Source organism: Rhipicephalus sanguineus, chromosome 5 (assembly GCF_013339695.2).
Source record: "Rhipicephalus sanguineus isolate Rsan-2018 chromosome 5, BIME_Rsan_1.4, whole genome shotgun sequence".
NCBI lineage: Eukaryota > Metazoa > Arthropoda > Arachnida > Ixodida > Ixodidae > Rhipicephalus > Rhipicephalus sanguineus.
The window spans coordinates 39,390,722-39,405,234 of NC_051180.1; the positions used below are offsets into that span (position 1 = coordinate 39,390,722).

At 44.6% G+C, this 14,513-nt stretch overlaps 1 protein-coding gene across 1 annotated transcript; it reads right to left on the minus strand.

The window, feature by feature from the left end:
- Window positions 1-702: 702 nt before the first annotated feature.
- LOC119393522 (8.6 kDa transglutaminase substrate) lies at window positions 703-6,860 on the minus strand. Its single transcript, XM_037660589.2, has 4 exons — window positions 6,772-6,860; window positions 4,284-4,342; window positions 3,203-3,329; window positions 703-1,022 (listed from the first exon to the last, which is right to left on the minus strand). The coding sequence occupies exons 2-4, from the start codon at window positions 4,331-4,333 to the stop codon at window positions 867-869; spliced, it is 333 nt and encodes a 110-aa protein (XP_037516517.1). The 5' UTR covers window positions 4,334-4,342; window positions 6,772-6,860; the 3' UTR covers window positions 703-866.
- Between the last annotated feature and the right edge of the window lie 7,653 nt (window positions 6,861-14,513).

Consider the following 14,513-nt stretch of genomic DNA (forward strand, 5'->3'; position numbering starts at 1 on the left):
ACGTAATGACACCCAGATGGTCGAAATTATCCGGCGCTCTTCGCTATGACGTCTTTCACAGCCTGACTCGCTTTTGGTCGTTAAACCCCGCAGACCAACCAGCCAACCAACCAACCATCATTTTCCTCTAAATCTACAGCTATAGATGCACTTTGCGGTGAAAAGCTATGCCCCTGTGCGTGATAACTCTGTGGCGATGCGGCAGCTGTTTGACTGGTATATAGAGACAGAACGTAAGAACACTGCTGTATCGTGCAATGGCTGCACGATAAGTTAATCTGGTGTGCCCCACAACTGAACGCTTCATAATCATATGGTGCTTGCTCGTAAAACTAAACAACTGCTACCTTTTTTTATTGTTTGTTCATCGTGCATATCTCATTTTATCAACTTTGTATATGATGCATCTCTTCTTTGTGTCTTCAGAAAAGCTATTTGTGCTTTTTTTATTATGTTATACGCGTGAATGCATGATATGGTATGTAAGAAGCTGCACAAGGTGCAGCGATTAAGCCAAACATAGCCATTGCCTGAATGGATCCTCCGCCGGTTCCATGGCAGTTTCGGGACGTTTCGTGATTTTTATTTTTTGCGTGTGTGATACGTTAACGTGTAGCCTAGATTATTCCGAAAGCGCGAAAGCTGACGGCGTTCTACGGGACGCGGAAAGTTGCTCGGATGAATTCACGCAGCAGACAACAGTGGAAAGACGTAAGGAATTTTTATTTTACAAGGCGAATGCCTGAAACGCGTTTCGTGAAGCAATAGATTAGAAAAAGTAAACGAAAGTTGTATATCACACTAGACCGGGGCTTACACTCTTGCCCCCCACCCCCAATCACAGCTGCGGGCAGATGCCGTCTCGCTCAGCCGTGGTGGCTCTTCTCGCTGTTGAAGACGTGAGCCTTCTCGGCGCAGATGCCGGTGGCGCCGGTCAGGATGGCTGCGCCGGGCTCCAGCTGGCAGGTGTTCTTGCCGGAGCACTTGTCCTGGAAGACTGGCACGCAAGCCTCACCGGGGCACTACACCGCAGGATGACAAGAAAGCGAAAGTAAGTGGTTAAGGCTTACTGTCGCTCGGTAAAATGAATGCTACCCATTTGTGAAAACATAGCCGTTATCGAAGCACGGGCGGTGCTTGGCCCTATCTGCATTAATGACACCAGCGATACTAATTACGCTCCTTTTATAAGTTCCAGAACAGAACACAAAAAAACTGTAATTGAAACATAGGTTACTGTTATGGGGAGAGCCTTAGTAGAAGGCCCCACTGATCTTAGCCGCCCTTTGAACCTGGTCGATCAGCGCTTGCTGGTCAGCCAGCTCGGCGCTGGACAGTCGCGCCTCTACTGCTCCAACGTGTTTTGCTGCCGATTCTCTGTCTGTCAGGTGTGAGAGATGCTTCAAGCAGCCCCACATGTAATGTGATATAGGACTTCCTCCGCACACCGCACAGGAACCTCCACAGCACGTCGGCAACATGGCGTCGGAAGAAAAGGAAACGAGGGGGTGCCTTCCAATCCAAACCCACAAAGGCACAGCCGAAGTTTGACTACAGCAAGGCAAAACTCGATAACGGTAGAAATACACGGTGGACACGAAAGGTAGCACTTTAGTTGTTTTTTTCTTTTCTTTGTTAAATTACGAGTCATATTAACTTCTGACCTTAGGTGACTATTTTATACAACGTGTTTGATATTAAGCGCAACTTACTATAAATGCTGCAAACACTAACTTTTGCGGTTTGAAAACTGGAAAAAAGAAAAGGAACATTGAATGATCACGGTCAATGCTGGGTCCGTGCCAAAGGTACCTGTAAATTCTAGTTTTTCTTTGCTTTCGTTTGTTTTCTTCCTGCTCAATAATGACCTTCATACTTCATGCCTGCAACGGATGGCAAGTGTTGCCTTTTTTTTAGGGGCGAAGCTCCTTAAGGCGGCACCCGTTCGTCCCTCGTAGTCGTAGTCGTAGTGCGTAACCAGTCTTACGCTTTGACCTCCAAGGTGGTGCCGGTGGGAGATTTTTCCTGTGCGTTGTTGAACAATAAAAAGTTCGCAGCGTGCGCGTTAACTAAAAGCCGAATTCTTCTGTCTCTCATTCCCCATTAGCAGCCATTGGCATGTTCCAGTAGGAAACGTTAGTAGAAGTAGAAGTGTAAGCGTTAGCTAAAAGCCGACTTCTTCTGTCTCTCATTCCCATTAGCAGCCATTGTTTACCTCCAAGGTAGTGCCTGGTGAGATTTCTCCTGTGCGTGATTAAACAATAAAAATTTTGTTCAAAACGCCGTTGATTGATGAAATAAACCAACGAAAGACGCCAGATGTTTTGTAAAAGCAAAACGAAAGAAAGCCAGATGTTTCTAAAGCAATACGAAAAGACGCCAGCTGCTTTACGAAAGACGCCAGATGTTTTCTAAAGCAATGGTTTTCTAAACAATAAAAATTCACAGCGTACATGTAAAATAAAAGTCAGCTGCAAGTCGTCATAACTCATCGAACCTTTAGTATAAACGCGTGCGATCTCACGTCGGTGATGATGTACTGGGCAGAATTCACGGAAGATTCACGGTTTACCGATGAACCTCCGCAGCTTCGCCCACTCATCATCATTCACTCCGTGGATATGCTGCGATTTTTTTTTCATCGTTGTTGGTTGTTTTTTATTTTTGCAGGTTTGTACTACGTAACATATTTTTGAAAGGGAAAAAAGTTCTCATCGACGAGTTTGTCGCACAAAGTTATAAAGGACACAATTTTCGTCTCCTAAGAAGCTTCCTTGCTCAGAAATACGTGTCAATTTCTTTTGTATATCTTGAAGCCACTAACCAGCGCATGGCAATTTCAATAACTTTAATCCACCATGTGAGCTTACACAGAACTTATTTACCATGTTATCAGGCGTATATTGTTTCTTGAAATGATGTCCCTTAAGACGTCATCTTCATCTTCTTTTCTCGGCTGTACTTGCACGTATAGGCATTTGGGCGCAAAAAAAAATATTTCTACCTTCTTTTCCTGCATGTATCAGCTCATGCAGCTAAAAATACAGATAATAACATCTATTATCTTAGACAAGTCTGTCGGTAATGGCCTGGCCAAAATAAAAATAATTGGATGTCCTGACTTTCTCTTTCGGCTTTCTAATTATAACCGCAAGAAACCACCGAAAATAACTAGGATTGTTGGCAGTCCACGCGTGCATACCTTGTAGCAGACATCGCAGCAGTTGCAGGAGTCCTTGTAAGTACCGCACTTGCAGCTGGCAGCGTTTGGGCACTTGCTCTGGTCGCAGGCACTAGCGTCACAGTTTGGCTGAGAGGTAGCCAGGGCGCTGCTCGTTGCGTTAAAGAAATACACAGAGTGTTACACTATCACCTACACGTTCAAACACTCACATACGCGAAGCAAATTAAGGTTTCATTTTTTTAACGAATTTAGAGGCCAGGAAAGACGACGTACAAAGAGAGCGTCACGCGAAACGAGTGCTCGTGTTCTAGGATACTCTCTTCATACGTCGTCTGACCTGCGCTCTAAATTAGTTACAAAAAATGCAATACCAACAACAGCTACCCGTCGCAGTAGCTAACGTGGTAAGGTGTCACGCTGCTAAGCTCCAGGACTGTTGGCATACCGGCAACGGCAGCCGCATGTCGATGGGGGTCAACTCCAGCCTTATGCTTAGATTTGGGAACACGTTAAAGTACTCCAGATAGTCAAAATTGATCCGGTATCCTAAACGAAGGCGCGCCTTCTAATCACAGTGTGGTATTGCCAAGTAAAACACCAGCAATAATTATTACCGAATACATCATATATCCATCCTGCCGTAAAGGTTGCAAGCACAGAATATTTCGTAACACCGGAACACAAAGAAGTGGAAGATCAACAGCTTATGAAATATCGCCCTTTCTAATTCCACTGTGTGTGATGAATGAATAATGAAAGCTCTGATTACCATGCGTAGGCTTTAAAGAAGCTGACGCCCATGATTATGCTGAGTCCGCCACCACTGCGTATCTCATTCTCATACATGGGTTCTCTAATGTTCTCCTTTATGGGGTTCTTCCCGGCATTTCATTAATTATGTCAATTCAACGTTACTGAATGACTGCGGTAAAATTACAGCTGAAAAGCGTTCCATGCGGTTATCGTGGCCGCCAAAAATACAATTCTGCCTGTTTGGATAGATGTTTTCACCTCTATAATAGGATCGATATAATGAGGATGACACGGTTGTTTAGCACGTGCTTTCTTTTATAAGAGACGTCGTCTAACTGACTCTTACCCGATGACGGCGATGGTGAGCACAACCAGGAGACACAGAGCAGCCTTCATCTTCGTTTTCTAAAAGAAATGCAGAGAAAACAAAAGTGTAACGCCAAGTTAAGAAGGCACTGGTGCTTTATTTCCTAATGGCGGTGCATCTGCAGCGAGAAATATCGATGATCTGTACATGCATCAAGAACTTCGAAGCGAGTCATTAGGCGCATTGCTCTCTTTTCGTTCTACTGAATGACGTGGTCACGAAAACGTATGCAATTAAGTTGTACGTCCAGCTCTTACAGCCCGTGTCATTCAGCGCGGATGACCTTCGTTACACATTTCCATCAATTATTCTCTGATGTCTTAGTTTTCAGTCACATGTAGTGAGGCTTAGTTCTCAGTGCCTGTAACACATGCATTTCCGACGGTACGTTTGCACACCTTAGTTCTCAGTTCGTGCCACAGTGCGGAGAGGCAAGTGATGTGAGCAGCTGCTACAACTATAACAGCATAATGTTATATGACTGCAATTTGTGCACAGAGCACATATAATAGTGCCTGCACAGCTCAATTTCCTGGTCTCCTTTTCTGCATAACAAGGTGTAACACAGCTACCTGCTCCAGCTGCATGATTTCTGTACTTATTTACGCCGTCGCTTATCCTCGTGTCCTCTCTTTCTCTCATCTAAGCTTTATCATAACCCCTTTCTCAGTTTGAAATTAGCCAAATATAATTATTACTGGTTAACCTTCATCTATTTCCACACAGCCTTCACTTTTCTGGCTACCTCCCGGTCTTTCGCCCTTTCCTTTTTCTTTCGCTTCCTCCTTATTTTTCCTGATATTTTGCCCATGATAAGTGCCAAGCCTGCTGGCAAAAACAAGCGGGGTAATTGGAGCGCCGACGTCATAATAGGCCGATGCACACGGCTACAAAAATAACTTACTGATCATTTATACGCTACAACATGCGGCTTGCAGACATGGTTTAAATTCTTCTTTTTGCCATTTCCGTTGTTGCACTTAACAATGCAAAGACACTACAAAGTACGATAAAGGAATGGTCAAGGAATTGCTGCATGGAAGGCAAATGGCACAGAGCAAAAGAGAAATTAAAATGCTCCCGCCTATGTACGAGGAATACACGAAAGCAGGAGCACAAATTCATGAATACGAGCATGAAGCAACGTAACCATAAATAAAAATGAAATATTATTTTTCCTTTGCATGAAATGTCTTCTCTCTGTGAATATATATTTTGCCCTTTTACAAGCCCTATCTAATTAAGGGCATTGCTGTTTGTTTGTTAGACAATCAGGAAAAAAGAATTAGAGAAATCCTTCACACGTCGGTTGTTGTCGTGACCTTAACAAAATGTTCATTTTCGACCTGTCGAGCCAGTGCAGCTTTCATCCTAAAGCAGTATTTTTGTCGTCTTGGCAGCACTTTATTGTCAGTAGCTTTAGTACTCGCTACTCTCTTCATATTTGAAGGTTACATGATGGCTAAGTGCGCGTTGTTTAATCTTTCTTGCGCGGAATTTGAAAATACAATTGCGACCGTCGGACTACGGCTGTTCCTGGAGTTTTCATGTCGTTGCAAGCTTACTCATTTATCGCGAAAAAACAGTGTGGTTGCAACAAATGAAACAGTTAACATATTAAACACTTAGGCACATCGATGTGCCGCGTGATACAGTGCACTGAAAAGGCCACCTTTTAAGTCAAAGGGTTTACCGGTATTAATAGAAATCTTAGTCGTGCTGAGTTACCAAATTATCAAGCAATAACTAAAGCCAAAGAAAGCAACAATACGAAGAACAGCTTTGTTTTGTCATGCGTAAATTGTGCCAATACATTTAGTTTCCGGTGTTTAATGATAATACGGAAGTCGTCTTCGGTAAAGCGTAAAAAGACATCATGTTATAGAGCGTTCGCATCGTTACAAGTTAATGATCACGACAGATTATACAATCTCTACTGCTACCTTTAAGATGTTAACATGAGCGAAGTTGTACTCAGTGATCACGTGGTGGAGCAGCACGCTATCTCGATGAATCTTTCAGTTTTGGCTTATCTAATTAAATTTATCCGTTTTTACTTCCATTTATTATTAGCAGGTATATAAGCGAAGCACAGCTTTTGTGAGCAAACAGTGCCTATGATCTTTGAGTGCTAAGTCACTGAATATAAAACTACTTTTTGATTTTCTCTCATTAGCGGCAGCTTAAGTAACGTAGCCAGCAATAGATGCCCACCGGTGCTTGCACCAATTACTCAGCTTAAAAATATCCTAGCAGCTGAAACCCGGGAGGTTACAAATCACAAATCCGGGAGCCACGCCACTAAAAACCTGCGGGCTGCCTTTCACGAGAACAGTCAGGCGTCGCTACTTGCACTGATATTCACGGCGTGGCGTATTCGACGTTAGGCCTCTTCCGAAAGCCGGGTAGTTTTGGTATCCGCAATCTTCGCGAAGCAAAGCGTTCATCCCGGCGCTCAGGAGCTCACCTTCGCAGTAGCGGCACAAGTGCAGAGTTGGTTGAAACGAAGACGGAGCCCTAGAAAAAAAAGGGGTGGGTTTTATATGCGATAGACCCTTGCGCCCTCTCCTTCATTCGCCTGAACTAGCAACTAAGTCCAGCTTCGAGCGTCCTCCTCTACACAAAACCTTGAACGTTCGCTCGAGGTGGCACCGTTCACTCGACGCACTGCAGCCTCATTAATGCAGTGGGCGAGAACGGGTTTCGAGCGATCCTATATTAACTAAATAAAGAGCTCCTCCAAGCGCCTTCTCGGCGTGGTTCCTATCTCGGAAGATCGTTGCGTTTCGCTTCAAGATTCAGCGTGTTCCAGCGTTGCACGCACGGATTCACTTTCTTGGTCTCGAAAAGTTAAAAAGAGAAAGCCGCAGGATCAACGCGGGTGCCCCCACTCGTGTAATGAATTGCGCTACCGCAGTGTTACGTGGCGGGAATCTTGGATATGCGCGACTTTTTATCGAGGTGGCTGCGGAGCCCGTGATCTGACTGAATGATGCGATTGCGCGTTATGTTAGCTTATGGAAACGCCTCGAGTCGTATGCGAGGGTATTCTCAGAATCGTTGCTTTGAGCATCGTCCGATTGTCAAAACGAGCCGGTAAGCATTAAAATGTGCCTCCCATTTGCTCACTTGAATTCGCATGCGTATCAAACGACTTGCATACATTTATTCATTGCTGAGCCAGCGATGTTCTTGCATCTATTCAGGTTTCGGTTGATCCTTCACATCCGCTCCAACCGCCTTAGGAAAACTTTATGGCCTTCAGTGTAACGTGTCATGAAAAAATGGCGTTCGACACCACTTGTTATTGTACAAGTTTAGTGTTTTGGCAGCAATGTAATGACTATCCTGTCAATGTCCTGTGCGTGCGGTCTCCCACATCTGCGCTATTCTGAATACAGAGTAAACAAAACGACCATGACGTTGAACGTCACTGCCAGGCAGCGCAGGTGTTTAACCCTCTTTTATGCCGCTGTCGACATGCTAAGGGTTGAAGCGTTCGACGCTCAAATTGATATTTTTGGCAAGGATAATGCGCGATTATTCTGTACTATACTTTGTTTTGGGGTGTAATGCAGGATGGCCCGAGTTTGGCGACACTCGGAGTCTTTCCGAGCTCTTGTGACCCCCCCTATTGAACGAATTAACAGTACGAAAAAGTCAAATTTACCCCTCAGCGCGCGCTACGATCTATTGGTTATGATGTAACGCGGTGTCACGTCAGGGGCGGTTGACAAAGTTGCGTAATGTCTTCAAACCAGAGCATCTTCTTTCATTTGTTTGTCGTTGCACTGAGTACAGAAGTACACCCATGCAAGAAAAGTGTCAGAAACTCTTAGGGCTACTAACCATATCATTTAGAGGTACGGGCTGTTTAAATTCATTTTCAAGCGTTTAATGTCTCTACTAAGTATCCTTTAGAATAATCAGCACCGTAGCCTCTGAGATTACCTCCGGCCGAGCACCTTACAACACCGCGGCCAGAGCTAATCGCCGAGGCCACGTGTATAATCATCATAGTTGGCCTGTAAATTATGATGGGTTGCTCGGCCGGCGCCCCTCTTCATCCTCTTCTTCATCGTCTGCTCGCTTCCCGAGCATGAGCGCCTGGCTGATTAGCTAATTGGCTGGGCGGTATACTTAGGTAATTAAGTCAAGACTTGATATGACCAAGCTAATTAAGCCAATTCATGCTAAGACCAAGCTAATTAAACCACATATTGCTCAAACCATGCCAATGAAGCCAAAGAAATCTAGGAGCAAGCTAATTAAGGCCACGGTAAATAGGAGCGCCGCTGAAACCTCGCTAAGATCGTGCTAAATAGGATTACGCTAATTAGCACCATACTGATTATGAAATTGCTAATTCAATCTCAGTAGTCAATGTCGTGTTAATTAAAACATTACCAATTAGGACAGGACTATTCAACATTATGTTAAATAAGACCTAGCAAATTGATACTGTTCAAATGTTCACTGAGTGGCGGCTCTGGCGCGTTCGGACGCGGTGTTCCTTTGAAAACCGCGGAAAAAAATTCGGCAGATCCCACGCACTGTGGGAATCGATGTAATGCGAAGCAGCCAGCAAAGAGCTGCATACATTGCCTTGTTTGTCTTCGAGCCAAATGAAATCATTCATGCCATGACATCTAGTCCACCATATATCGCATGTTTGCCATGCACGCATGCATGCACAATCTAGTGCACACCATGCCAATGAAACGCATATTCTGGTATATAAATGCATGACCTGTCGTTTATATTAATCACTCACTCGTGTCATGCCATACTCGTGTCACTCACTCGTGTCATGCCATATATCACGTTAACAAAGCGACCGGAAGCGCACCATGACAGTGGCACGTAAATCATACCGTACATGACATGCATAACATGATTCGCATGTTAAGACCTCTCATTTATGTTCTTCATACAGTAACATTGCGCAATGCAAATTTTGGTGTATATCAAAGGAGTGAAATGGCCGCGAATGCACCATGAGCGTGGAATGTAAGTCATGACATACATGGCATGCATGTCATAGTTTTCATGTTATCACCTGTTATTCATGTTCTTTATACAGTCACATCGCGCAATACCAATGTTGGTGCATATCAATCTAGCGAAACGGCCACGAGTGCGCCATGAGCATGGCATGTAAATCATGTCGTACATTTCATGCATGTCACGATTATCATGTTACCGCCTTTCATTTACGTTCGTCATACAGTGGCATCACGCAATACCAATTTTGATGTATACCAAGCCAGCGAAACGGCCGGGAATGCACAATGAGCGCGGCATGTAAATCATGGGAAACATAACCTGCATGTCATGATTTCCATGTTACTACCTCTCATTTACGTTCGTCATGCAGTCGCGTCGCGCAATACCAATTTTGGTGTATGTCAAGCAAGCGAAACGGCACGAGTGCGTCATGAGCATGACATGTAAATCATGTCATGTCGTGCATGTCATACATGTCATGATTTTCATGTTACCACGTCTCATTTACCTTCGTCATACAGTCGCTTCGCGCAATACCAATTTTGGTGTACATCGAGCTAGCGAAGCGGCCGCGAATGCATCATGAGCGTGGCAATAGACCGATCTCACCAGATGATCTGCGCATGCGCGAGTTTCCGACAGCGGCACTGCCGCCATCTTAGTTGGAGTACTCTGAGCGCTGCTGGTGCGGCTGCTTGCTGCGTGCTTCAGGTATATTGTCGTTTGGCATGAATCCTCGGCACAGAAGACAATTGAACGCTGTGTTAAACTGTGTCCGGACCTCTCATGTATGTTATTTTACTTCAGGTTACGCTGCATATCCTAGCTTTAAGAGAAAAAAAAAAGAACAGTACACAACGTTTACATGTGACGAGGTCGGTCTCGTGTTGATGGGCGCGCGTCGCTTCGCTGAATAAGTATTAGTTAAAAAAAAATAAAGACGAGAAATCATGTTCCTGTCGTCATGTTCCTGTCACTCAAGAACTGCTGAGTTCTGAGTGAACGTCAGCACGCGTGCGATACAAGTTACAGTGTGCGGAAAATAACTTGCTCAAACGTAGAGCTCTCCGCGACTACGAAGACGGAAAAAAAACAAACCGATGGGACGAAAAAAGAAGAAAGCTTTTTGCGCTTCTTTTTTGTTCAAGCAGTACTTTAAATGTACGTACACTGTGTTGTCAGCGCAGGACTTCGAGCACAGTGATGCGTTAAACGTGAATGAATATGAGACGGTCGCCGAGATGCAGGTTAGAAGCGCGCCCGCGGGGCGACGACTGGCCGCATGCCGTTTGGAAAAGTTTGTCTCAGAAATCTTGTGAATGGCAAAATATTTCCTACTGGACAAGGGATGGATGAGTCAGTAAGATGTTTTGGTGACACACACAATGTGGCGGATGAGCAGTAGCCCGCTCAGGCCGGCGGCAGCGGCCTCAGCTGATTGCTCGGCGTCGATATCGTCGCTAGGCCTATACTGCTTCTGTATACGTAGTACGTTAAGAGCCGCCTACGCTTATATAAGAAGCTAAGCTTTGCTACCGCTGTTGCTGCTTTACGCTGCGTTCGCGATAATATCACGTTTTGAAAAGAATAGGGAAATCCCGGCGGCGAAGTTGGCGGCGAAGTTGGCTGCGATGCCGACACGGTCGAATTTTCGCCGTGCACTCCATGGCGCGAGCTGCACACATAAGTTTGGCTTGTATCACAGGTATGGTTCACGCTAGACACTTCACAGTCGTGATCGCTTTTGATGAGAGGTCGGTTTAGGTGTCGCTATATATTTAAGCGATCTGTTTTGCCCGGAAAACACGTTGTATCCAACCTGTCGCCGCTGGCGGCGATCGCCCCGACGAGGGGATCGAGCACACGTTGTATGAAGTTTTGCTGTCGCTGATCGGCACATCAGTAGCGCAGAAAGCTTGTTATGGCGCAATAGATTGTTGCTAAATTACCAGGCATTATACACACGGAATTCACAAACACGGTGAACAATACGTTGAAAGTGCGCGGTAGTTGCCGCTCCGTCCGACTTCGTTGACTGTCGCACACATTCCTGTCGGAGCTTGACATCCTTTGAAAACACGTAAAATCCGAGTCCTTTTGCTTCAGGTTGCTGCTGTAACATCTCAGCTTGCAGCAGGTGAACCCAACAATCGCTATTCATCCAAATACGGCCCCTAAAGCTCGATAATGCAGCTCGCCGATGCACCAGCTATATGCAGCTGAACGTACCGAGTACTCTAAGTACCGGCATGCACTGCGGCAGCGGTGGCGTAGTGCAACTTGCGGTGAGATCGGTCTATTAAGTCATGACATACATGACATGCATGTCATGGTTTTCATCTTACCAACTGTCACTCATGTTCTTCATACAGTCACATCGCGCAATACCAATTTTGGTGTATATCAATCTACTGAAACTACCGCTAGCGCATCATGAGCGTGGCATGTAAATCAGGTCGTACATGACTTGCATGTCATGATTTTCATGCTACCACGTCTCACTTACGTTCGTCATACTGTCGTGTCGCGTAACACCAATTTTGGTGTAAACGGACGCGAATGCACCATGAGCGTGGCATGTAAATCATGACATAATGTCATGGATATCATGGTTTTCATGCTACCACATGTTATTCATGTTCTTCATAAAGTCACATCGCACAGTACCAATTTTCGTGTATATCAATCTAGCGAAACGGCCGCGAGTGCGCCATGAGCGTGGCATGTAAATCATGTTATACATGACATGCATATCATGATTTTCATGTTACCACGTGTCAGTGATGTTCGTCATACAGAAATGTCTTGTCATTCCAGTTTTCGTATGTATCCCGTCATTTAAACGGCCGCGAGTGCCCCGAGACCATGTCATGTAAATCATGCTGTTCATGACATGCGTGTCATGATTTTCATGATATGACCTGTCATTTATGTTCGTGATAAGGCCATGGTATGACACACCAATTTGGTACACATCCGATTAACGGAACGGCCAGGGAGCCCAAAGGCCGTGGAATGTAAATCATGCTGTTCATGACATGCGTGTCATGATTTTCATGATATGACCTGTCAATTATGTTCGTAATAAGGCCATGTTATGACACACCAATTTTGGTATACATCCGATAAACGAAACGGCCAGGAAAGCACAAAGCCGTAGGCGGCTAGATAGATAGATAGATAGATAGATAGATAGATAGATAGATAGATAGATAGATAGATAGATAGATAGATAGATAGATAGATAGATAGATAGATAGATAGATAGATAGATAGATAGATAGATAGATAGATAGATAGATAGATAGATACGCTCAATTCGCAGAAGTTCGCTAAGAAATGGTTCGCATTTAATAACGCACATTCGCTTGTGACGCCATGCTCGTCTTTGCAGCCGCTTTTATCAACGCTGCTATCGCGCGCTCCGCACTGTCTTCCTATGACGTCCGCCGTTGTGCGAGCTCGGAGCAAACTCGTGCTCATGAGAAGCTCGGGCCATCCTGCATAGCACCCCTGTGCGGTCACGATTTCCTCCATATTTTACCGCTTTTTATTTGTGTTCTCTAAGAGCAGACACCGCTGATTGTGTGATATCACTGTGATCAGAAGAGTATATAAGGTCATACATATGCCTGAATAAACGTGGTTTGGAGTTCGCGCTTTTCCTTATTGCGTCATCTGCCCTCGTCTTAGCGCGCTAAACATTTGAAATAATGCATCCTTACCAACCTGTCCAATTCCCGCACTTGCTATTCATCTCTTGTTTCATCTGGTGTTTTCCAAACATTTGATATATATTAACGGAACTTTATCCACAACTATTTTGTGTACATGCGTATGCGTGACTGTACGTGTTACTTTTGTATCTATCTATCTATCTATCTATCTATCTATCTATCTATCTATCTATCTATCTATCTATCTATCTATCTATCTATCTATCTATCTATCTATCTATCTATCTATCTATCTATCTATCTATCTATCTAATACACGTTTCATATTGTCTCTTCTGGTACGGCGCTGTATTTATTTATTAGTACTGCGCAGGTCAGCGTGAACAAAAGAGGCTCAGTCTCTTTAGTTGCAGTGTTAAAGCATTGCGCAAATATAATTTCGCAATTAACACGTCGTCTTCGTTGTCGTTGTTACCAGGCGAAGGCCTCTCACACAGATCTCCCGTTACACTTGTCTTGCGTTCGCTGAATACGAGTTCTGTTAATGTTGCGTTAGCTGAATCAAAGCCACCTAGAAAAAATTTCTAGGTGGCTTTGGCTGAATGCGAGCTCTGTTAACATTCTTATTTGGTCGCACCCACCCACCTAATTTTACGCCGTGCTCTGCCGCTGTGTTTCCGTTCCTTTGACACCCACCAGCTTTCTCCCCTTCTCATTACAAGACCGGCCCGCTTCCATTTCTTTGCGATATTGACTATAATATCGGATACCCCTATTCGCACTGTAACCTGCACGACTGTCGTATCTTAACGTTATGTTTAACATACTTCGTTCCACCGCTCGTCGCGTGGCTCTTTTAATCAAGCTTATTTGCTAACCTCTCTGTTTCGATCCCGTATGTCTGTACCGGTGGAATCTAATTTGTGCAATAATTTCCAAGAACTGCGGCAAACTGCGGGTCATAACTTCTTTATAGCTACCGTAGGAGCTCCAGTCCGTTTTGTCGTTCCGAAATATCTTCGATTTCCACGAAAGTTATCAACGCCGTATTGACAAACATACTTACTTTATATGGGCAATATAATTGCGATCTGATCTTGCGCAAATTTTTCAGAGAGGTTGCGTGTCTCTGTCGGTGCTCTTGAAGAATACTGATGTCTTTTCCGGAGCGAAACGTTAACCCCAGAATGCGTTTTCTGTTCCTGCCCCGAGAGTTCTCCTTTACTATGTCCACTATGGAAAATAGCCTTTTTGTTTGCTCGGACGCAGACTATCTCACGCAAAACGTTTTATGTACTGCTTGTTTTCGTGGACAAACAGAGGGTTACTGCCAATTGAAGTACGCAACATTGCAGCTACGTTCGCTGCTTTCGCAATAGCAGGAATCGCGAAACCGTTGCTGGCAAGCAGATCGTTTTGATATTATTGTAAACGCAGCGCAGAAGGGACGGGGACACAGGAGAGATAAGTACACAGGATAGGCACTGGCCGGCACTGCTGCAGCCTGTGCCTGGCGCACCGTTTT

Excerpts from the sequence above, each read along its gene's own strand:
- LOC119393522 (XM_037660589.2), bottom strand. The coding sequence starts at position 4,333 with ATGAAGGCTGCTCTGTGTCTCCTGGTTGTGCTCACCATCGCCGTCATC. Across the intron at positions 3,330-4,283 it reads CTCACCATCGCCGTCATCGG|CGCCCTGGCTACCTCTCAGC; the intron begins GTAAGAGTCAGT and ends CGCAACGAGCAG. Across the intron at positions 1,023-3,202 it reads GCTGCGATGTCTGCTACAAG|TGCCCCGGTGAGGCTTGCGT; the intron begins GTATGCACGCGT and ends CCTGCGGTGTAG.